The sequence below is a fragment of the Gopherus evgoodei genome, chromosome 1 (assembly GCF_007399415.2).
Source record: "Gopherus evgoodei ecotype Sinaloan lineage chromosome 1, rGopEvg1_v1.p, whole genome shotgun sequence".
NCBI lineage: Eukaryota > Metazoa > Chordata > Testudines > Testudinidae > Gopherus > Gopherus evgoodei.
The window spans coordinates 358,564,756-358,589,870 of NC_044322.1; the positions used below are offsets into that span (position 1 = coordinate 358,564,756).

The window sequence follows — 25,115 nt, forward strand, 5'->3', positions numbered from 1 at the left end:
CATCAGTGTCAAAACACATTGGCCATTTGAGCTGTTGTATTCTGACCCTACTTTCCTCCACCTGTGTGCAAGCGTCTAGTCCAGGGGTCGGCAAACTTTCAGAAGTGGTGTGCAAAGTCGTCATTTATTCACTTTAATTTAAGGTCTCACATGCCAGTAATACAGAAGGCTCTGTTCTATAAGTCTATAATATATAACTAAACTATTGTTTAGTAAATAACTATTGTAAAGTAAATAAGGTTTCAAAATGTTTAAGAAGCTTCATTTAAAATTAAATGAAAATGCAGAGCCCCTCGGACTGGTGACCAGGACCCGGGCAATGTGAGTGCCACTGAAAATCAGCTCGCGTGCCGCCTTCGGCACCCGTGCCATAGGTTGCCTACCCCTGGTCTAGTCTATAAAGATCTGCTGTCTCATCTTTTTTCCACTGCACGCTGTTTTGAGGCACAACTTAATAAGATGTATGGCTGGTAAATTTTCTAACCTTACAGAAAATCAATAACCAAAAATTTGTGTGTAAAGGAAGATAATTTTATTCTTGTTAAATCATTATTCTTCCTGGGCTAAAAATGCATTCTTTGGCTATAGTGTTGTAGGTTTGATGAATAATCTAACAAGTATTTGACATTTATGTACCTTTCTTTTTTCCCCACTCTCTCCCCCTCCAGTTCCACTGTTATCATGGGGGCCCAGCTTCAATTTTAGTATCTGGTATGTTGAACTTAATGGCATTGATGATCCAGATGTGGTCCAACCCTGCCTCAACTGGTACAGCAAGGTAGGCCTGCATTTTAAATGACTGCACCACTCTCAAAGCAAACACAATCTCAGGACACTGTAAAACTTACTCTTGTGCAATTGCATTATTTCTCTTCTGTTCTGCAGATATCAACTGTTTAAACAAGCTTGTTTTTTCTTTTTTTAAATTATATATAAAGCAAGTGCGGAAGCTTAAATTCAGACTTTTTGAAACTATCCTGTGCTTTAAATTTGTATGATTTATTGTGTACCAGCGAGTCTATGGAATTTGAGGCACATTTGTTAAATTGTGATCTTTTTTGCCTTACACCCTCTTCCAGTAACTTTTTTCCTATATCTTACCCTTTCTTTAAAGGGTCTTGAATACACTGAACACTTGGTTATTTGAAGTAGGTGGACTTGTATTTTGTATTTGGTTTTCACTAGTGAAGCATGGCGTACACATACCAGGACAATTGTAGGCATAGGCTTCAGCATGGTGGGAGAGGGACTATGTGAGCTGTTCTAGAACACTGCTATAATACAAACATAGTAAGTTGCTGTTGCAGGACAAAACACTAAAGCTTAAACATATAAGGATCTTGATGGTGATTTTCAATATACATTCCCATGTAAAGTGTTCTCTTATAGAGTAATATTAAATCTTGTCATACTGACCAAGGTGTGTGTGTGTATGTATAGATGTACACGTTTTCATACACACTTTTTTGTCTTTGGTCAGTATGGTGAAATTTGATCATTTGAAGTCTTGTGTACAGGAGAGCAGTTGATACAGAAACATCAACAAAGCGTGTGTGCGCATACAGACCACCTCTGTTTTCCGAAACAATAACGGTTGATAAAGGTCAATCCAAATAGTAATCCATGCAACTTTTCACCTCCCCTTTCATCTGTCCTTTTTCCTGTCACTAGGTTCTTGAATTCCCAGTGTTGCCATTACATCTTTATAATACTTTGCTTTGATAGGTCAGCCTCAAACCCTGTTGCTTTTATGGACTCTAAATGAGGTTGTTTTTTTTTTTTTTTTTTTAAATATAAAACTCTTCTCCAGAATTCCTGGTTCAATTAACCGCATTCATCAACATCAGAGCATTTTTGTAGTTTGCTTTTGCTTGACTATACTTCCTGTTCTTGTTCCTGCATTTGCTAGTGAATAGTAGAAAGCTTTTGATGCTACTTAAACTTTAAGGTTAGCTGCAGTGAACTGTTTTTAACATGATTTCTTTTTTTGTCTCCCTATCCTGTTGTTAAATTATGAGAAGTTTATTAAAAGTCGATCTACAGCTATAGTCTGGCTCGTCTACTTGAACCTTGACAATGGTGTAAAAAATAGTCTTCAGTATTTGTATAATGAGAGAGGCGCTACTTGAATTGTGGGATGATTATCAAAAAAAATTGCAGCTGAGTTGCAGACAAGCCATGGAAAATTGCAGGAAAGTAGTAATGGACCTTAATGGACTTTATTACCACAGATAATAAGGTCATTTGTACTTTTCAGCGATTTTTTTCCGCTGTTGGCCATCTGGGCTGAGAGTGAGGGCCCCCACTGACAAAATTGCGATGGAATCTTAATATTGTGGATTCCACAAATATTGCAAGTTAAGTTGAGTCTTAATAATAGTATCCAAAAGACCAAACCAGGAATGGGGCCCTGTTATCCTAGTTGCTGTACCAGTGAAGATATGGTCACTGTCCATGTATAAAAGATCTTGCAGTCTAAGAAGATGAGCAATCTTAAGGGTGGGAGACAATGAAATATATAAAGTGTGTAATGTACTCATAGCTTTTCCCAATAAAAGCCATGCCGGACCTCTTCTTGGTGTTTTAAAATAACCATTTATGCTCTTAGGGGCATTTCATTGTAAATATTGACCATGAAAATTAGCATCCAACATTAATTTCAGTCTTTATGGACTAAATACATCAAATGTATTCATGCCCTCAGTGGAGTTACACCAGGGTTTAATTTGGCCTTATGACTAAACTAGGGAGTTGAATATGCTCCAGTCTGCTTTTTTTATCCTTCCATCACTTGAGTAATTTAGGATTTTCTGTATAGGTTTCACTTTAAAACTAGGTAGATTTTACTGATGTACAAGTGAACACTTTTAAAGTTCTAAACAATATCATAACTCTTAGAAATCAAGATGGTATATGTTATATGGTGTGCATATATAGCCACATCTGGAGTATTGTGTCCAGAAAGGGCCCCCTACTACAGAAAGGATGTGGACAAATTAGAGAGTCCAGCAGAGGGCAACAAAAATGATTAGGGGTCTGGGGCACATGACTTACGAGGAGAGGCTGAGGGAACTGGGCTTATTTAGTCTACAGAAGAGAAGAGTGAGGGGGGATTTGATAGCAGCCTTCAGCTACCTGAAGGGAGGTTCCAAAGAGGATAGAGCTCGGCTGTTCTCAGTGGTGGCAGATGACAGAACAAGGAACAGTGGTCTCACGTTGCAGTGGAGGAGGTCTAGGTTGGATGTTAGGAAAAACTGTCTCACTGGGAGGATGGTCAAGCATTGAAATGGGTTACCTAGGGAGGTGATTGAATCTCCATCCTTAGAGGTTTTTAAGTTGATGGCTTAGTTGGGGTAGGTCCTGCTTTGAGCAGGGGGTTGTACTAGATGGACTCCTGTGGTCTCTTCCAACGCTAATCTTCTATGATTCTGTGTCGTTTTTTCATACATTCAGCTATATTGTGAAGCTGATCTTCTTGCTTTATTTGCATATTCCAGTAAGTGTTCTGTGTTTTTTGTTAGCACACAACTTAATCTCATTCACATATTTGCTGGTAGTTGATTTTTAAGTCACAGATAACATTCGCTCCCAACATTTTCAGGTAACTACCAGTTCACAGATGACTTGCAAATAATTTTGGATTAAGAATGATCAACACCGCACTTACGACTATTGTAGATATTTTCTTTCTACTTGTAAACTTTTTGTCACAAATTTTTTCAAAATTCATCCAACTCTAGGCTTTTTGAAATATACTAAAATACAGAAACTGACTTCACCTACTGAAAATGTTTAAAATAAAATCTGTCAGCATTTGATACCTACGTTTTAAGAGGCAAAAAGGTGAAATTTCAATAGTTAATGAAAGCCCCAAATCCAATTAGATGAAGTTGGCATATTTCTCAGTCATAAAAGCTAAGGGTAGGATGTTCAAAAGTGCCCATGTGGTTTATTCATAGCTTCCAAGGTAAGAAGGAACAATTGAGATCTCTAGTCTGACCTGTATAACTCAGGCAATAGGACTTCACCAAAATAGTTACTTTTTGAACAGAAGCATATCTGTAATTTAAATTGGAATTTAAAAATATCCAGTGACAGAGCACCCACTGTGACCCTTGGTAAATTGTTCCAATGGTTAAACAGAGTGTTTAAAAAAAATCACACTTTCTTTATATTCTGAATTGGTCTCATTTCAACTTGTAGCTACTGGTACATGTACTTTTCTCTGCTTGATTCTAGAGCCCATTATTAAAGGTTTGTTCACCATAAGGGCACATATAGATTGCGATTAAATCACTACTTACCCTTGTCTTTAAGCTAAAGAGACTGTTCCCTTGAGTCTCACTGTAAAGCATGTTCTCCAGCCCCTCAATCATTTTCATGGCTCTTCTCTAAACCCTCTCTGATTTAGCAATATCTTTCTTGAAATGTGGGCACCAAAACTGGACAGAGTACGCCAGCAGAAGTTGCACCATTGCCAAATACAGAGGTAAAATAACCTCTCTACTCCTATTTGAGATCCCCCTGTTTACGCCTCCAAGGATTTTATTAGGTCTCTGGTCACAGCATCACACTGGAAGCTCATGTTCAGTTGATTATCCACCACAACTCTCAAAGCTTTTAAGAGTCACTGCTTCCCAGGATAGAATCTTCCATCTTGTAAGTATGGGCGTATGTTCCTAGATGTATACTTTTACATTTAGCCATATTAAAACGTGCATTGTTTGCTTGTGCCCTGCTTACTAAGTGAGCCATATTGCTCTTTATCAGAGATCTGTTCTCTTCATTATTTACTACTCCCCCAATTTTTGTGTCATCTGCAAACTCTCTGATTTTCTTTTCTTCCAGGTTGTGTTAAATAGTGGAAGGGATCAGTTCTTATCCCTACATGATCCCATTAGAAATGCACCTGTTTTTTATGATGATTCCTCATTTACTGTTACATTTTGAGACCAGTTAATTAGCCATCTTTTAATCCACTTCATGTGTGCCATGTTAATTTTGTATTCTAGATTTTTTTTAATCAAAATTTCATGTGGTACTTTAGTCAGGTGCCTTACTACCAAACTTGTAATCTCATTAAAGAGATCTGGGAGCACAAGTTCAATGAAAGTGGGTGTGCTAAGTTGCTTACACACATTGGAAAATGTCACCCTGAATTCCTTCCATCTAGTTATTGCTATTAACATATTTAAAGCAAATGATAATTAGGGCTGTTGATTAATCACAGTTAACTCATGCAATTAACTAAAAAAATTAATTGCGATTAGTTGCAGTTTTAATTGCACTGTTACACAAAAGAATGCCAATTAAAATTAATTAAATATTGTGGGTGCTTTTCTACATTTTTGCATATTGATTTCAGTTACAACACAGAATACAAATGGTACAGTGCTCACTTTATATTTTTATTAAAAATATTTGCACTGTAAAAATGATCAACAAAAGAAATAGTATTTTTCAGTTGACCTCATGCAAATACTATAGTGCAATCTCTCTATCATGAAAGCAATTTACAAATGTAGATTGATATTTTTTGGTTACATAACTGCATTCAAAAACAAAGCAATGTAAAACTTTACAGCCTACAAGTCCGCTCAGTCCTACTTCTTGTTCAGTCACTAGCTAAGAGAAACAAATTTGTTTCCATTGACAGGAGATAATGCTGCCCACTTTTTATTTGCAATGTCACTTAAAAGTGGAACAGACATTCGCATGGCACTTTTGTAGCTGGCATTGCAAGGTATTTACGTGCCAGATATGCTAACATTCATATTCCCCTTCATGCTTTGACCACCATTCCAGAAGACATGGTTCCATGCTGATGAAGCTCATTAAAAAAATTATGCATTAATTAAATTTATGACTGAACTCCTTGAGGGGGGAATAATATGTCCTCTGCTCTGTTTTACCTGCATTCTTCCATACATTTCATGTTATAGCAGTCTCGGATGATGACCCAGCATGTTGTCGTTTTAAGAACACTTTCTCTGAAGATTTGACAAAATGCAAAGAAGGTACCAATGTGAGATTTCTAAAGCTATAGCTACAGCATTGGACCCAAGACTTAAGAATCTGAAGTGCCTTCCAAAACCAGAGAGGGACAAGATGTGGAGCATGCTTTCAGGAGTCTTAAAAGAGCAACACTGTGATGCGGAAATTACAGTACCCGAATTATCAAAGATGAAATCAGCCTTGTGCTAGTGGCATCTGAGTCAGATGCCGAAAATGAACATGCGTCAGTCCTCACTGTTTTGGATTCTTATTGAGCAGAACCCATCATCAGCATGGATGCATGTCCTCTGGAATGGTGGTTGAAGGATCAAGAGACATATGAATCTTCAGCGCATCTGGCATGTAAATACCTTGTGACACCGGCTACAAGAGTGCCATGCAAATACCTGTTCTCATATTCATGAGACATTGTAAACAAGAAGCAGGCAGCATTTGCGAAAGATAATGTAAACAAACTTGTTTTAGTGATTGGCTGAACAAGAAGTAGGACTGAGTGGACTTGTAAGATCTGAAGTTTTACGTTATTTTATTTTTGAATGCAGTTTTTTTTGTACATTATTCTACATTTGTAAATTCAACTTTCATGATAAAGAGATTGCACTACAGTACTTAAGTGAATTAAAATATTTTATTTTTATAGTGCAAATATTTATAATAGAAGGAAATATGAAATGAGTAATCATAGAATATCAGAGTTGAAAGGGACTTCAGGAAGTCATCTAGCTCAACCCCCTGCTCAAAGCAGGACCAATCCCCAGACAGATTTTTGCCCCAAGTCCCTGAACTCACAACCTTGGGCTTAGCAGGCCAATGCTTAAACCACTGAGCTATCCCTTTGTATTCTGTGTTGTAATTGCAATCAATATATTTAAAAACATGAAAAACATTCAGTTTAACAGTGCGATTAATCGTGATTCATATTTTTAATCGCTTGACAGCCCTAATGATGATATATCTTCCCCCTCTCTGACAACTAAAACAGTAGCTTTTTCAGATGCTGTTTTTTGAGTTTTGGGGACTGTAAGTCACTGGATCTCCTCCAGACCCTAGTGTCAAAATCCTGCACTGTTGGATGGCAGGTGGGCAGCATTGATATACTGGGGGATACGATGAGGAGTTGGTGTGAGGGAATAGTTTACAGTGCTAGTTTTGGCATGCACACCATTTTTTTCCGAATACAGTTATGCAAGACAGCTGGGCTTTTGAGGCTATGGGCTTTCATGCTTTTTTACTTTGTTTTCAAGTAATGGCGATTAATGGTCATTGTCTGTGTGTATATGGTATATATTCCTGTTTAATACTCTTCCCTTATGCTCTTTGGCTTAGAGAAGCTGTGACCTACTTACTGTTTTAAAGTATTTTGTTATATAATTTATGATTGTATAACTTTGGGAGTGAAGGGTTTTTTCCACTTTCTTCCATTTTCGTGCAGAATTCAGCAGCAGTAAGACCAAAGAGAAAAGGAATGCCAGTGATTTTAAAGATTTGGTTTTGTGGTGAAGTGTGCAATCACATCTTGTAACTGTATCAAAAAATAAAATCATCTTAAAGAAAGAAATAGCACAATGTTTTGTCTCATCTCCTTGGGAGGCAGATGCGATGGAAAGTATTACGTTTAGTATAGCTTTGTAGGCTATGAACAGTTAACATATGCAATATGTATGAGAGCTTCCACTTCCCTGTCATCCCAACAAATTTGTAAGAAATTCCTGCTAGTACCAGCCAGGGAAATCTACCCTTCTCATAGGTTTTCTTGTGTTCCAGTAGTACCGTGAACAGGAAGCCATTCGTCTGTGTCTAAAGCATTTTCGCCAGCACAACTACACTGAGGCTTTTGAATCACTGCAGAAGAAAACCAGGATTGCGCTAGAGCACCCAATGTTGACAGATCTGCATGACAAACTAGTGCTGAAAGGAGACTTTGATGCTTGTGAAGAATTGATAGAAAAAGCTGTAAATGGTAAGTGAATCCAAAGCAGCATCTTGTCTGGAAAGCCTATTGATGTATAAACTCTTTCCATAATGTACATTAATATACACAGCTCTATTGTGATAACTTTTGTTTTGCATTATGTAAGGGGAGCTATTTAGTATCTGAAGCATGATGCCTTGTAAACTCTTGCTGGACACATGATTATGATCTGCGTGAGAAGAGTTAGTAAAGGTTGACAAGACTTACTAACATTTTCCCTGGTTATAACACTACAAGAGAAGGTAATAAACCAGGCCTGCACAACATACGGCCCGTGGGCTGCATGCGGCCTGCAGAGGCTCACTGTGCGGCCCGTGGCCGGGATTCAAAAGGCTCTGAGCTGCCCGCAGTGGCAGGGAGCCCAGAGCCCCTTAAATCTCAGCCGCGGCCGGGAATCAAAGGGCTCTGGGATTCCCGCAGAGATTCCTGTCCACGGCTGAGATTTAAAGGGCTCAGGGCTCCCTACTGCCACGGGCAGCCCAGAGCCCTTTGAATTCCGGCCGCGGCTCCAGCGGATGGACTGGGGCTGGGATTTAAAGGGCTCGGGCTCCCCTCAGCAGCAGGAGTTCTGGGCCCTTTAAATCCCTGCCCCAGCCCTGCAAAGCTCCACGTTCCGTCAGCTGCCGGAGCCCCGGGCCCTTTAATTTGCCCTGACAGATCCCAGCCACCTCTTCAGCTGGGAGCCCCTGGTTGATTTTAAAATCAACCATCACCTCCCCACCCCCAACCTTCCTTTTTGGCCCACAGCTGTTTTGGTGGGGCGGCGCTGGGGAAGAAGGGTTTGTTTCTGCAGGGCTGGGCGGTGCTGGGGCCGGGTGTTTCCACAAGCAGGGAGGTCCTGGGAGGGGGGAGATGTTTCTGTGGGGCTGGGGGGTTTCGGCCCTCAGCTGTTTTCTTTGCAGTAATGTGGCCCTCGCTGCTTTACAAGTTGTGCAGGCCTGTAATACACTCCTCCCAACTTCTCTTTTGTTTAAGGGAATGACAAGATTTCAGTAAGACTCACCAATTAACAGGGCCATCTCTTCATTATGGTTGATTTTGTTAAATTTAATGGATTGTTCTTTTTAAACCTACCTAATTGGGCAACACAGCAGAAATAATATTTTGGGAGGGATTTGAGTGAGGGCAGTGGCTTTGTTAACGGATGTAGGGACAATATGGCTTGTAATAGGAATCTGCTTACAGGAAGACCCTGAGGTGAGAGTGGGAGACAGGCTCTGACTTTTGGAGCAGAGGCCCAGCGGCTAGATTTGTTATAAATAAATTTAAGATTAACCCTTTATTTAGAGTGCAGAGGGAACTTGAGTAGCAGAGTTGAAGTGTCTTTGCCCTGCACAGCAAGCTTGGAGCACAGCCATGGTTAGAACTCCGCAATTCCTGACTCTCAGTATTGTGCTCTATGTTCATTTGCTCTGTCTAGGTGAAACTTATACTGGCATAATAAAAAGAGAATCTTTGGTAACTCCTTTGACTTCAGTGGCATAATAACAATGTAGCATGATGGCAAGTCCAGCCCAGAGCTTTGTCCTTCTGAGCTCAACTATCCTGATTTGTAATAGCTACGAATAAACACAACTTCCAGAAGTGTGTATGTGTCTGCTGGCAACATCAGTAATGCAGTTTTTATCAAAGTAGTGATTGGTTCCTGGGGTGCAGTGGGAGTGAAAAGAAGTGTAACAAAAGATAGCCTCATAGTTTGTGTCTCCTTCATAAATCAAGTATATCAAATAGCATGTTCTGTTTACTGTGTGGGATTGTGCTGTGCTACTTTCCACTCCTTTGGGACTGCTCTATTTTCTCCAGACTTGTAGATTGTGCTTTTTCTAGGAAGTACTTGAGTACTTTCTTACTTGAACAAATGATTCATAACTGCTGCAATGTTCTCCTGCTTATCCAGGTATAGAAGTATTGGCAAAGGACAAGTATGGCAGATTCCTAGATCCAGTATTTCACTGGCTAAGAAATCACGGTTGCTTTCCAGTTTAATTTTTTTTTTTTTGTAGTGAAGAGTCAACCTGCCTAGTTCCTGACACAGTTTTAAATGTCAGGTTTGCATTGACTGCTGACATCTCTTGGCATGGAGCAATGGCCTTGAACAACTGATTGCTTGCTTCAGTTGCACCTATGCAATGTGCAAAAAAACTCTGGCCGTCTAGCTCTAGGCCAGGTCTACACTAGAAGAGGTTTGCTGTTATAGCAATACTGGCAAATGCTCCTAGTGTTAGACGCAGTGTACACTGGTTCCTTGAGCGACATAAACTAAGCTGGGAAAAGCACTTTCATGTTGGTATAACTGCGTCTACACTAGGGCTTTTGCTAATACAGAAATTTGCTTAAAATAAAAAAGAACTTTGTAAACTGACGTTAGCAAACGTTTCTGGTGTATGCCTGACATTAGGCTATGGCTACTCTGGAGAGCTTAGTGGCGTAGCTGCACTGATGCAACTGTGCTGCTGTAAGCTCTCTTGTGTACCTGCTGTAAGCTGATGAGAGAGAGCTTTTCTGTCAACTTAATTAATCCATTCCCAACGAGTGATGGTAGCTACATCAATGGGAGAAGTTCTCCCACTGACCTAGCACTGTCCACACCCGCACTTAGGTCAGTGTAACTGTCGCTCACAGGGTGGCTGATTCACACTCGGAGCGAAATAAGTTATATCAGCATAAGTGGCAGTGTAGACGTAGGCCTGGTCTACATTACGCGTTTATTCTGATTTTAGCAGCATTAAACCGTTTTAACGCTGCACCTGTCCACACGAGGCCCTTTATATCGATATAAAGGGCTCTTTAAACCGGTTTCTGTACTCCTCCCTGATGAGAGGAGTAGTGCTGAAATCGGTATTGCCATGTTGGATTCGGGTTAGTGTGGCCGCAAATCGACGGTATTAGCCTCCGGATGGTATCCCACAGTGCACCACTGTGACCGCTGTGGAAAGCAATCGGAACTCGGATGCACTGGCCAGGTAGACAGGAGAAGCCCCGCGAACTTTTGAATTTCATGTCTTGTTTGCCTAGTGTGGAGCTCTGATCAGCACGGGTGGCGATGCAGTCCCAAATCCAAAAAGAGCTCCAGCGTGGACCGTACGGGAGATATTGGATCTGATCGCTGTATGGGGAGACAAATCTCTTCTGTCAGAGCTCCATTACAGAAGATGAAATGCCAAAGCATTTGAAAAAAATCTCCAGGCTATGATACAGAGTCCACAGCACAGTGCTGTGTGACAACTGTAATGGAAAGTCAAAGAATCAAATGGACGTTCATGGGGGAAGGGAGGGGGTACTGAGGACTCCAGCTATCCCACAGTCCCCGCAGTCTCCGAAAAGCATTTGCATTCTTGGCTGAGCTCCCAGTGCCTGTAGGGTCAAACACATTGTTTGGGGTGGTTCAGGGTATATCTCATCAATTTACTCCACACACCCCACCCCCCGTGAAAGAAAAGGGAAAAAAAATCGTTTCTTGACTTTTTTCAATGTCACCGTATGTCTACTGCACGCTGCTGGTAGATGCAGTGCTGGGGCACTGAACAGCAGCATCCTTTCCCTCCCTCCTCCCCCCGGTGGCAGACGGTACAGTGCAGTAGGATTGGTAGCTGTCCTCGTCATCGTCCCGTGAGTGCTCCTGGCTGGCCTCAGGTGAGGTTGACCGGGGGCGCCTGGGTAAAAATAGGAATGACTCCCGGTTATTCCTGTCAGATGGTACAGAACAGCTGGTAACCGTCCTCATCATAGCAGCTGGGCACTGAACTCCATCAGCTCCACTCCCCCCCTTCATGTCTAAAGAAAAGATTCTGTACTGCCTGGACTATCATAGCAGCTGGAGGCTGCCTCCCTCTCATTTTATCTCACTAAAAAGTCAGTGTTTCTTATTCCTGCATTCTTTATTACTTCATCACACAAATGGGGGGACACTGCCACGGTAGCCCAGGAGGATTGGGGGAGGAGGGAAGCAACGGGTGGGGTTGTTGCAGAGGCACCCCCTAGAATGGCATGTAGCTCATCATTCCTGTGGGATCTGACACGGAGCGGCTGTGCTCTCTGGTACACTGGTTCTCTAGTACACTTGCCCCATATTCTAGGCAGGACTGACTCTATTTTTAGATACAACATAAAGGAGGGAATGACGTAGGGGGTCATTCCCATTTTTGTCTTTGTGTCCCTGGCCGACCTCAGCGAAGGTCAGCCAGGAGCACCCATGACAGCAGCAGATGGTACAGAACGACTGGTAACCATCTCTGCTACCTTACAAAGGCAAATGAATGCTGCTGTGTAGCGCTGCAGTACTGCCTCTGTCAGCGGCATCCAGTACACATACGGTGACAGTGACAAAAGGCAAAATGGGCTCCATGGTTGCCATGCTATGGCGTCTGCCAGGGCAATCCAGGGAAAAAGGGCGCTAAATGATTGTCTGCTGTTGCTTTCCCGGAGGAAGGAATGAGTGACGACATTTACACAGAATCACCCGCGTCACTGTTTTTGCCCCATCATGCATTGGGATCTCAACCCAGAATTCCAATGGGCTGGGGAGACTGCGGGAACTATGAGATAGCTACGGGATAGCTACCCACAGTGCAACACTCGAGAAATCGATGCTAGCCTCGGTACATGGACACACACCGCCGAATTATTGTGCTTTGTGTGGCTGCGTGCACTGACTTTATACAATCTGTTTTACAAAACCAGTTTATGTAAAATTGGAATAATCCTGTAGTGTAGACGTACCCATAGCCATAGTTAACTTGATACCTGCAACGTTAAGCATGTTGTGGCATTGCATCCTTTGTTCTTGTCCCAGTTTATTGTAACGACAGAGTGAGCTATTCCTTTCACTAGTAATCTGTTTGAATGACTTAGCATGAATTTTTTTATTTACACATGCTATTCTACATTCTGTCACTGATTCTGAAGGAATATTCTAAATCTGATATCAGCACTTTTACGATCTAAACCTATTATCCAGTACCTGGCTAACTGAAGCTCCTGGTTACGTGTAACTTGCATTACTCCCGGCTTATCCTTTTCTGCGTCCCCTTCTGTTACTTTGACCACATTATCCCTGAACCCCTTCGCTGGCTTCCCCTGGCTTTCACATTAGGTTGCCACTCTTTTTAATTCTACTTTTCACTCATCTTCCCATCTAGCTTTCCTTCTTTGTGTAGTTGCATTACTTGTGTGCTGTTATCCTCACAACGTCCCTGTGACGTAGGGAAGTAGTATTATCCTGAAGCACATTAAATGACTTACCTGAGGTCACACAGGAAATCTGTGGCAGAGCAGGGAATGAATCTGCACTTCCAGAGTCCCAGGCTAGTGCCCTGAACCACTGGATTATCCTTCCTCTCATTGGCCTTCAGGGCCAAACGTCTTCATTCTGGTCTGCCGTGTTTCATTCTGGACTTCTACCACCACCTGCTCACCATGCTCTTTTACTCTCTTATGCTGTCTTCTGTGTTTGAAATGCCTTCTCTCCTCAGGTTCCCTGCTTAAAACTTTTGTGAAACCTTTCTACAATAATTTCTTCAGATGCAGAGTTTGGGACTTTTTCATTCCTGAATTCTTGTCCTGTGTGTTAGCTTTTCAGATGAGTTTTTGTTTTGGTCAGTATAGCGTTGTGTATACTTCCAGTGCTGTACAAACGTACATTTAAAGAGAAATGTATACAAATGCCCAGTTGACTTTGAAGCCTTCAGAAACTCTGAACTCTCCTGGCCATTACATAGCTTAAATCTGGGGATGTGAACTTTTGACCTCATGCTGATCTTGAGGTTCATGGCCTTAACCTCATTTCACCACTTCATTTTTCTTTAACAGGGATGCCGCACAGTTAGTTTAGCACAAATTGACTTAAAAAAGGGGGCAAATATTTGTAATGCTGGGTTGAAAAAGTGACATGCCATACCTCTTGCAGGCCATCACTGTATTACATGGGAAGAATGGGTCTACATGGGTGAGAATGAAGATTAGTGGAAGCAGAAGTAGATTTTTGTATTGCTAGTGCTGAACACTGATGCCTTCCACCCTACCTCACTGGATAATTTCTTTTGAGAATTTTTTGGCAGGAAATCACACTCTTCCCACAGCTTCTTAGGACTTCCTCATGCGCATTATACTCAGAAAATGGGCATATTGAAACTCTGGCAACTGGCTGACTTCCTCTCAGAACTAAAAGGTTCCCTAAATCTCAATTGCTTCTCAGATGTAGCTCAAATACCTCACATTTGGATTCATTCCTGCATCTTCCAGACAGCCTACGCTCTGACAGACAAGTCTGGTTAATATTCCTGTACAGCAAATGCAGAATCCAAGTTACTTAATGGAACTGCATGCAACTACTGCAAAATGTACTTACAGATTAGATTTCTGTGTGCAAGCTACAAGTAGTGTTCTGGTTTCCCTTTTTTTCAAGGAAGTGCTCCATCTGGCTGTTGGTTCATGTCAGTATCTGATGTTTGATCATCCACTAAGTCACTAGCCAGAAGTCTTATCATATTTGTTGACTGTGCTCAAAGTGCTTAGGGTGTATAAGAAGGGAATGGTTGAATCTTCCTGGAAGTTTCAGAGACACTGCAGTTTTAGGGGGTAATACTAAGCCATGCATAGTCCTTTCATTCAGTTACTCTGTAAAATCTCTTGCTACATAACATTCAACTGGCTGACAAAATAGTCTCTAATATTAGTAAACTGTACCTCACTGAATAACCTGTAATCTCTAGGAGTTGGATGTTACTATATGCAAAATGCATCCCAGTGTAGGTGTAAAGGAGTTAATAGATAGTGATTACATAATGAATCATCATCTTTGGACATAATTGTAGAGTAGATGTGGACATTGGCTTGTGTGAAAGGCCTCATGGGCTCTGGAATCTGATTTTTCCTTTAAAACTAAGTGCTCTTAAAATTGTTTCTGCGATGGAGTTGAAAATATCATTCTAAACCACTGTCACTGTTTCATTGGAAACAGATGATAAAAACCTAATCTGACCTAGGTCTGATCCTCCACCGGGCCTATGCAGTATGTTGTTTCTTTCTTCAAACATGTCAGGTCAGCTTAGCTGATAAAACAGGAACTATGAGCAAGGTACTAGAATAGATAGATACCCAGAAGGAGATCCACCTAGGGCCCCCTTCTGCCTATGTGCCAAACCACTAGTGAGTGGTTCAACTTCCAAAACAAGCCACTGCTGATTTATAGTGCAAGTAGAATGAATGTGGAACTGCTCCCAGCTGAAAGAAACATTTCTGGGAAGAGAGCTGGAATATCTCCAAATCAGTGTCCCATGGAAGAAAAGAAGCATTATTAAAAGAAGCTGAAGGCACAGCAGGGGAGAAGTGTTCTGTCTTGACAAGTGCAGCCCGTGGGTGTTGAGTACGGGCGAGAGGTTAAACCACCCTTTTCAGGTCATATGGTGCAATTCATCCTCTTGTTCTGTGTGTCCAATTATCTGTTCTCTGTCAAAGGGATTGATGCTGCTGTTAAGTTCCTTTCTTGACGACCAAACCATCCTAATGTTCCATAAAAGAATGATTTATTTTTTTTCCTATCGGTTTGTGGCTAGTAAAATGGGACTGATTCTGTTAACGTGGAATTTTTTACTAGTGTCAAATAACAGAACATATACTGTGCATGTATCTCTGGAGCGAATCAAAATGCATGAAAACTTTCGCAAGTTTTGTAGCTAGAATTGACCAACGTAACTCTTGTTTGAGTTTGTAAATGATGTGTCGTGTTTGGGGAGACCAGACTTAAGAACCTTAGAATGCTCAGCCTCTTTCAGGAAGCACTCATTGACTTGCAGAATTAAGCCTTTAATTTAAACCTTGATCTCAGTCCTGACAAATTAAAACCAGACGAAAATTAAAAATATGATGTGGAGAAAGTTCATCATGTACTACACAATTTAGAACTTAGACAGTTTTGATTTTAACTTTTCCACTTAGAGGCATCTGGGGTATGTAGTACACTTCTGAATTTGCAGCTGTATTTTTAGGAAGTGGACGTCTATCAACTAAGTTAATAACTTTTAAAGTCCTTGCCTTACCCCCAAATGCCTGGGCTCCTGAATGGGGAAAAGTACCCACTCCACCCCCCTCTTCCTAGGACTGACAGTCCACACACAGTAGAGATGAACAGGCAGGTGTTAAAGTTTTTTTTTGTTTAGATTTATAAACTTCATCTTGTGGTTCAGGAAGCATACATATATACCCTGTACAAATCTGCTTTATCAGGGGCCCCAAAAGCCCCGTCCCCTTTTTGCATCTCTGTCCCCTCCTCTCTTCCCCCCCCTCCCCCTCCAAAAAACGGGACCACCAACACAAAAACGCTCTTGGGTACACTGAGGAGGGAGATGGGATTTAAGACTAATTTACTTTTCTGTTTTGATCCGGTGCCTGTTTCTTTCTTCTTAGCATTTACAACTATCTGCTTTAACCTTTTTCTCTTAGATGAAGCTCTGGAGACGCCATCTGACCCAGTTTCAGCTCAACATGAGCTAAAATGGCTGAATTTATAAGCACTTGCAACTTCCTTGTTTAAATAATGGAAATAGGAACTCATTCTTAATTAAAACATGTCACGCTAGAGATTTATGGATAACTGGCATAAGATGGCAATCAAGCCAGTTTGATTCTTGATTGATATAGTGCCTAATGTTTACTCTTTTTATTTTGTAAAAATACAAATTGAATAAGGTATGACTTATGAAAATGTTATTAGTAACTGACATGCATATGACAGTTCAAAGAGAGCTCTAGAGTAGCAGTTAAGTTTGAATGAGCACATCTTATTTTAATCTGAAAATATTCTGCTACAGCACAATGTAAGTGCAAACATTACATGCAGCAATATGTTAGTTTTTCTGTGTTTGCAGATGGCTTGTTCAATCAGTACATCAGTCAGCAGGAATACAAACCGCGTTGGGGTCAGATTATCCCCAAAAGTACCAAAGGTAAGAGTCTAGATGAAAACACTTTTTTTTAAATTACCCATGCATTAGTAATTGCCACTATAGTAGCTGGTGGATACAGTGCATGAAGGTGATAGAAGGGAGGTTACGAGACAGTTTAGTCCTGCTTTTTACAGGTGCAGCTGATGTCACTTTATTTTTCACTCTGGCACAATGCATTTATCTTGAGATACTAAAATAATGTACATCAATGTATAGTTCAGTAAGGAACTGTTCACAGAACAATAGCTTTAAACCAAAAGTTATACAAGATGGCCTTTCTGGAGTGGCGGAATATCATTTAAGGTGCCATTCCAGCTAACTTGTCTTCAAGCAATTCTGGGGCTACTTTTTACCATGCTGGGAGCTGAATTAGCCTTTGTCTGTCCCCACTGTTGGGGCTGCAAAGGTTGGTTGAAGCTCAGTTTTTATGGACCTGAGGATATGTTTTCACATCCAGGGACTGTTAAGGTCTCCTCTTGCAAGACACTCCCTGTACTGATAGAGAGCATTGTGTTCACTACTTTACACATGACAATGATTTTCCTCTAGAAGATAGATACAAAAAACAATTGGACAATAAAAAAAAAAAAAAATCTTGGTTGCCTTGAGTATAAACATGCTGTTCTCCAGATAATTGCTATGTATATTTTGAATGTTTGAAGAACTCTGGGCTATTTAAGTTATGCTACCTCTGCTCAGCTTATATGGCATGAATGAATGAATTATGTATTTTTTAGAAAATCATGTATAATAGAAAATCTTTCCTTTGTCTTTTACAAGGTGATGGAGAGGACAGCAGACCAGGAATGAGAGGAGGCCATCAGATGGTCATTGATGTACAGACAGGTGAATGATCATTTAGTCTTTAAGAAGAAAGTTCTGTCCTATTTTTATTTTGGGACTTACTTATATTGAACTGGTACCAACTCAGCTATAAATATGCAAACATTTCTTGTTCCTTTTGTATTTTCTTTTTTTCTGTTAGTGTTGGGACAAAACTCTGTTCTTAGTGCATCTAGATTGTTGTTCTGCATTCCCTCTATGGAGCCCTAGTCCACTTTTCTAGATTTTAGGCTGCTTGTTTTGGTGATGCAGGAGTGACTTCTTCCGTAGGTGATCTGATCTTTTGGTTGAGGGAGGGTGTGTTACGAGTGCCCTTTCCACCCCTATCTGCTGCAGGTCTGAAGGCTGGAAGCAATCTCAGCCTTTGCTGGCCAAGTGTTACTGGTCTCTAACTCACATTGATAACCTAGAAACCTTCTGATTAAGAGCCAGGGCTTTTTCCTGAAGGGGCCTGGGATCTTTAAAACTAAACCGGATTTCGTCTTCGTCTTGCAATGATTGGCCATGTGCTATGAGCGCCACTTTTCTAAGAACTTACTCTTGGGGAAATTCTGCACCAAAAAATTAAAAACTGCACAACATTTTAAAATTCTGCATATTTTATTTATCAAAATAATGAAGTATAATCATGCTGGTTTCAATTTTTTAGGTAATTTATGTAAACTACAGTACAATGGATGGAGAATGGAAAGCATTAGAGGAAATCCCCAAACCCACTTGCCTAATCATAGAACTGGAAGGGACCTCGAGAGGTCATCTAGTCCAGTCCCTTGCACTCATGGCAGGACTAAGTATTATCTGGACCATCCCTGATGGTCGTTTGTCTAACTTACTCTTAAAAAATCTGCAATGATGGAGATTCCACAATCTCTCTAGGCAATTTATTCTAGTACTTAACCACCCTGACAGCAGGGGCGGCTCCAGGCCCCAGCACGCCAAGCGTGTGCTTGGGGCGGCAAGCTGCGGGGGGTGCTCTGCCTTCGCTGTGAGGGCGCCAGGCAGGCTGCCCTTGGCAGCTTGCTTGCGGAGGGTCCGCTGGTCCCGCGGCTTTGCCTGCCTGCCATGCTTGGGGCGGCAGAATTCCTAGAGCCGCCTCTGCCTGACAGTTAGGGAAGACTTCCTAATGTCCAGCCTAAACTTGCAACTTAATTGCTTCTAGTCATATCCTCAGAGGTTAAGAACAATTTTTCTCCCTCCTCCTTTTGTATATTTATATATTTATTATAATTAGACAGCCACAGTGAAGGTTGTTACCTTTTCACTGTGGCTGTCTAATTGTAATAAATATACAAATCCGTACCCTGTAGCTACTTTGTGTGCACTGCTATGGAGGAAGAAAAAGTGTTAGGTTCTGTGTAAACACACAAGAATGGTACAGTCCCTGCCCCAAAGAACTTAGTCTGTCAAAAGATAGAGGAAAGGGGGATACAAGTAGGATGGTCAGGGTTTTGATTGACCATATCTTGATAGGTTGATATGTAATAACATACACTATCTCCAATTACTGGTTAACCTTGCTGTTACCATTCAGAAGACTTTGTGTTGCCCTCAACTTCTTATTTAAATACTCTTAACAAATGTGGTTTCTAACCCATACGATTAATACAATGTAATAAAGGTGACTTACTGTTAGTGGAGAGAGAGGGGCGAGTGCCAAGCCTTTGGGTACATCTGTACCACAAGTCGGGCTGCAATTTGCAGCTTGTGTAGGTGTGCGTTTATTAGCTTTAATCTAGCCACCTTGTGAAAAATAGCAGTGAGGATATGGCAGTGCAGGCTGCACAAGCCTGTTTCACCCCTCTGGGTAGGTACTCACTTGTGCTGCCTGCTGCGTCCTCACTACTATTTTTAGCAGACTTGCTAGCTTCAAGGTACTGTGGGTATGTCCGTGCAAGCTGCAAATCATACCCCAGCTACAGTGTGATACCCCTTGAGGGGCAAGGAAGAATGTGGGATTATTATTGAAAATTTGGGGGAGCTCAAGGTGGCTTTATTGGTTGTGGGTATTGTCATAACTTTCCTACTCAGATCTGAACCTTAGAGTTCAGAACATGAGAAGCTAGCATGAAACCTCCAAACTTAATTACCAGCTTGGATCTGATATCACTGCCACCAGCCAGAAAATTCCAGTGTCTGGCTCATTCTGGTCTCCCCAGAACCTTCCCTGGGGGACCCCAAGACTCAGATGCCCTGAGTCTCACCACAAAGGGAAATAACCCACTTCCCTTCCCCCTCTTTACCTCCTCCCAGATTTCCCCGCCCTGGGTACTCTAGGATATTCCCTGCTTCAAGTCCTTGAAACGCAAGTACCGAGAGATCAAATCTCTGTCTCCCCTCACCCAGAGAGTATGCAAAGTCAGGCTTAGTAAATCTAACACACAGAGATTTTCCCCCTCCCTTCATTCCTTAGCCTTAACCAGTGAAAAAACTCAAACAGGTTTTAAAAAGAAAGAAAAAGACATAAAAATGGTCTCTGTATCAAGGTGACAATACACAGGGTCAATTGCTTAAAAGAAAAAATGAATAAACAGCCTTATCCAAAAAGAATACAATTTAAAACATTTCAGCAAGTACACACATGTAAATACAAAAAAACAATATAAACCTATTGTCTTACTATCCTTGTACTTACAACTTGGAAACAGAAGATTAGAAAGCCTGGCGATAGAGAGATCACTCTCAGAGCCAAGAGGGCCACTGAACCAAGACAAAGAACACCCACCCAAAAAAACTTCCCTCCCTTGACATTTTAAAAAAATCTTGGTTCCTGATTAGTCCTCTGGTCAGGTGTTTGGTTCCCTTTGTTAACCCTTTACAGGTAAAAGAACATTAACCCTTTGTTATCTGTTTATGACAGGTGTATAGATAGGGAGTTGAAGGCTGTAACAAGTTAAAGTGCATGGGCCTGAGGACAGAATGTTTAAAAATAACTAGGGCTGTCGATTAATTGCAGTTAACTCGGGATTAATTAAAAAAAATTGATTTAATCAGTTTGAATTGCACTCTTAAGCAATGAAATACCAATTGACATTTATTAAATATTTGGATGTTTTTCTACATTTTCATATATATTGTATTCTGTGTTGTATTTGAAATGTGTATATTTATTATAAATATTTGCAGTGTAAAAGTGAAAAGAAATAGCTTTCTTCAATTCACCTCATACAAGTACTGTAGTGCAATCTTTTTGTTGTGAAAGTACAACTTACAAATGTAGATTTTTGTTTATTACATAACTGCACTCAAAAACAACACAGTGTAAAACTTCAGAGCCTACAAGCCAACTCAGTCCTACTTCTTGTTTAGCCAATCACTAAAGCAAAGAAGTTTGTTTACATTTAGAGGAGATAATGCTGCCCTCTTCTTATTTACAATGTCACTTAAAAGTGGAACAGGCATTTGCATGGCATTTTTGTAGCCAACATTGCAAGGTATTTCCGTGCCAGATATGCTAAATGTTCATATGCCCCTTCATGCTTTGGCCATCATTCCGGAGGACATGCTTTCATGCTGATAACACTTATTAAAAAACAATGCGTTTAATTACATTTGTGATTGAACTACTTGGGGGAGAATTGTATGTCCACTGCTCTGCAGGTAAAACATTCTGCCATATATTTCATGTTATAGCAGTCTCACATGATGTCCCAGCACATGTTGTTCATTTTAAGAACACTTTCACTGTAAATTTCACAAAACGCCAAGAAGGTACCAATGTGAGATTTCTAAAGATAGCTATAGCACTAGACCCAAAGTTTAAGAATCTGAAGTGCCTTCCAAAATCTAAGAGGGGCGAGGTGTAGAGCATGTTTTCAAAACTTATAAAAGAACAACACTCCAATGCGGAAACTACAGAACCCGAACCACCAAAAAAGAAAATCAACCTTCTGCTGGTGGCATCTGACTCAGATAATGAAAATGAACATGTGTCAGTCCATACTGCTTTGGATTCTTATCGAGCAGAACCAGTCATCAGCATGGATGCATGTCCGCTGGAATGGTGGTTGAAGCATGAAGGGACATATATGAATCTTTAGTGCATCTGGCACATAAATATCTTGCAATTCTGACTACAACAGTGCCATGAGAACGCCGGTTCTCACTGTCAGGTGCAGGCCTGGCTCCAGGCACCAGCAAAGGAGGCAGGTGTCTGGGGCGGCCAACAGAAAGGGACGGCACGTCGGGGTCTTCGGCGGCTCTTCAGTGGCAGCCCAACGCTGCGCTTTAGTCTTCAGTGGCAGTTCGCTGGCGAGTCCTTCACTCTGTCTCTTCCGCTTCAGCAGCAGCTCAATCTGTTTTTTTTTCTTTTCTTCGCCACTTGGCGTGAAAAAGAAAAAAGGCTGTAGGCGGCCCTGGTCAGGTGACAGTGTAAAGAAGAACTGTGCAGTATTATCTCTCTGCAAATGTAAACAAACTTCTTTGAGCGATTTGGCTTAACAAGAAGTAGGACTGAGTGGACTTCCTGGCTCTAAAATTTTACATTTTAGTTTTGAATGCAGTTTTGTACATAATTCTAGATTTGTAAATTGAACTCTCGTGATAGAGATTACACTACAGTACTTGGATTAAGTGAATTGAAAAACACTATTTCTGTTGGGTTTTTTACAGTGTAAATGCTTGTAATCAAAAATAAAGTGAACACTGTATACTTTGTATTGTGTTTTAATTGAAAACAGTATATTTGAAAATGTAGAAAACATCCAAAAATACTTAAATACATGGTATATTATTATTGTTTAATAGTGCAATTAATCATGATTAATTTTTTTAATTGCTTGACAGCCCTAAAAATAACTTGCTTGTTCACCATTATGGTTTCCTGGTTGATAAAGTTCTAAACCTTTGTCACCCAATATATAATTATTGCCCAAGAGAGGAAGTACCTCATTTGTGTGAGGCTGGCAAACATTCTTCTTGGAGAGAGGTAGAAGAATCTGAGGAAGATCTATGAGGATAAATTTTCCTTGTTAGAGATTGTGTTGAGAGAAGCACTACCATGTGAAATGAAAGCTGTGAAGCGCACTCTAGTGGCTATAGAATATAGTTTTTCAAGATCGGGTGCTTATTTCAAAGCAGCAGGAGTGATGCTGATACAAGTAAGAGGAATATACGCATTTTGACATGAAATGTATTAAACATTTTCGGAATGAATGCATTGGTAAGTGTGATTCTTCCTCCCTTACTCAGAGCAAGCTGACTAGCTCAGGCTTTGACCTGTGATCATTCTGATATTAAATAAGGCAGGGAAATGGAGTCAGTCTTCCAGTTTCTTAAACTGATGTACTTTGTTTTCAGGAAGAACTGGACTTCCTCACATTCTTGTAGTCAATTTCACCGCCAAGCTTTATGCCTTCTAGTGACAGAGGGTAACTTTGGATCATTCTTACAGCTCTGGAGAAGAGATTCCCTGTAGGCTTCTTAGTAGGCTGTACTCAGTTTTGCTTCAGGGCCTGCTTGGGCCTGCAAAGTCAGTATGTTTTATTTGGTGGTGGTTTTGCTCATGAGGAAGTTCTGGGTGTTTCTGGTATTTAATTTGGCTCATGAAAAGGCCAGGAAGGTTGCTGATACTGTTTGTGTTGTAAAACCTGCTGCTTCTGCTAATGGCTGCTCAAGCTTCCTTTTGTGCTTGGGCACATTTATCGAAAGTGTGGGAATTTGGCTAGGCGTGGCTTTGGGGTGTATTTTACAAACAAGCTAGTCTCTCTAGGCAGTCTCACGCATGCTTAATATTAATGGAAAAAGGAAAAAAAGGAACATACGCCTTGCCCCACTTGCTGAACTGTTATGACATAGATCCTAGGGATGAGAGGAATAATAATTTGCGCTTAACACTCTTCATCTAAGAGACTTTCAGAGATTGGCATTATCCTCATTACCATCTATGAAAAGTGAGGTAGGAAAGGTTAAGTGACTTCTCCATGTCTCACAGTAAGTCAGTGTCAAGAACAAACCCCTATTCCCTGATGCCCAGGCCTAACCTGTGCTGCTTTCAACCTTGTATTTTGTAGCTTATATACAGTTCTGCTCTTGCTTAGTTTCCAACAAAAATGAGCCAGCAAAAGTGAAAGACATCACTGTCCACAGGCTTAAAATAGAATACCAAAGCTTATGTTACTCTGTTGGGACAAGTATGATGTTGGTATGTAGCTTCTAACAATTTAGTCATGCAGGACACGTTAACACTAACTCTGCCCTCTTACATGTATTTCTGGGAATAGACTTTTTTTTTTTTGTGGGTGGAGATGAAAGGGGAAAATACATTATGTTAAAGATTCTGTGGGTTACTAGGTTACCTCTCCTTTAAAGTAATCAGATGATATTAAAAATGTTTTTAAAACTAGTTGTACTGCTCTAATGCTACACTGAGTGAAGCTGGAGGCTAAAATTAATTTATTTTTTATTTTATTTTATTTATTTTTAACACACGTGGGAGCATGATGGAGGGGACGGGCAATTCAATTCTGTGGCCCAAGAATATAGTCAGATATACATGGTGCAAAAAGTCTGATGCCCATGCTGTAATCTATAATGTCCTTCCTAACGTAAGATAACTGTAGCTTTAAGGTAAGATAATCTTTTCAGGACCAGACAGTACTCCAGTCAAACACCACAGCAGAACCAGAGCTGGCTCTAGCTTTTTTTTGCTGCTCCAAGCAACCAAAAAAAATAGGGGAGGGCAGGGGGCGGCGGCTGGAATGTGCTGCACCAAGACCAGCTGCCCCAAGATTGGCCGGAATGCCACCCTTAAAATGTGCCGTCCCAAGCACGTGCTTCTTCTTCCGGTGCCTAGAGCCAGCCCTAAGCAGAACACTCTTAATATATTTGCACAGAAGTATATTCATTAACCAGGCTTAGATCAGGGACGATAACTTTATACATCCACAGGCGCATACAGTTTAAAATGTCCATTTTCATTTTTTCTGTAAGATGGACCTATTTTTAAATCACTGTTTATATGGGAGGCAGGACAGTTTTCTGTACCTTTTTTAGGGGAAGAAAGTTATGACTGCATTTTGGAAGCTCTAATATAAGGAAACATGGGTCATCACCCAAGGACATTAGAGGTAAGTGCTCTGCCTAGTTCTGTAACATAAGAAGGTACTGTAGTTCTGTTTGTAGATTCTGGCAAAATACCCAAACAGAGGAGTGCAGGCTTTGATTTCAGTGCTATATTCCCAGCTGAACAGAGCTGCAAGTAGCAGAGTCATTGTCTTGATGCATTTTGTAAGAGGATTCAGACATCTACTGCTGGTATCTTTATCCAAATGACCTAATCACGCTTTGTCAGGCCATTTATTAAGCAAATGAGAGGTAGGTTCCACATAGAAACAGAAAAAACATAT

General features: G+C 40.8%; 1 protein-coding gene across 2 annotated transcripts in view; it reads left to right on the plus strand.

The window, feature by feature from the left end:
• Positions 1-25,115, plus strand: part of MKLN1 (muskelin 1) — a 192,301-nt gene that overhangs the window by 61,201 nt on the left and 105,985 nt on the right. For both annotated transcript variants that reach the window (XM_030574364.1, XM_030574455.1), the window contains 4 exons: positions 669-778; positions 7,783-7,975; positions 16,852-16,929; positions 17,710-17,775. In XM_030574364.1, the coding sequence (XP_030430224.1) occupies positions 669-778; positions 7,783-7,975; positions 16,852-16,929; positions 17,710-17,775 (447 nt within the window). The remainder of the gene's footprint in view (positions 1-668; positions 779-7,782; positions 7,976-16,851; positions 16,930-17,709; positions 17,776-25,115) is intronic.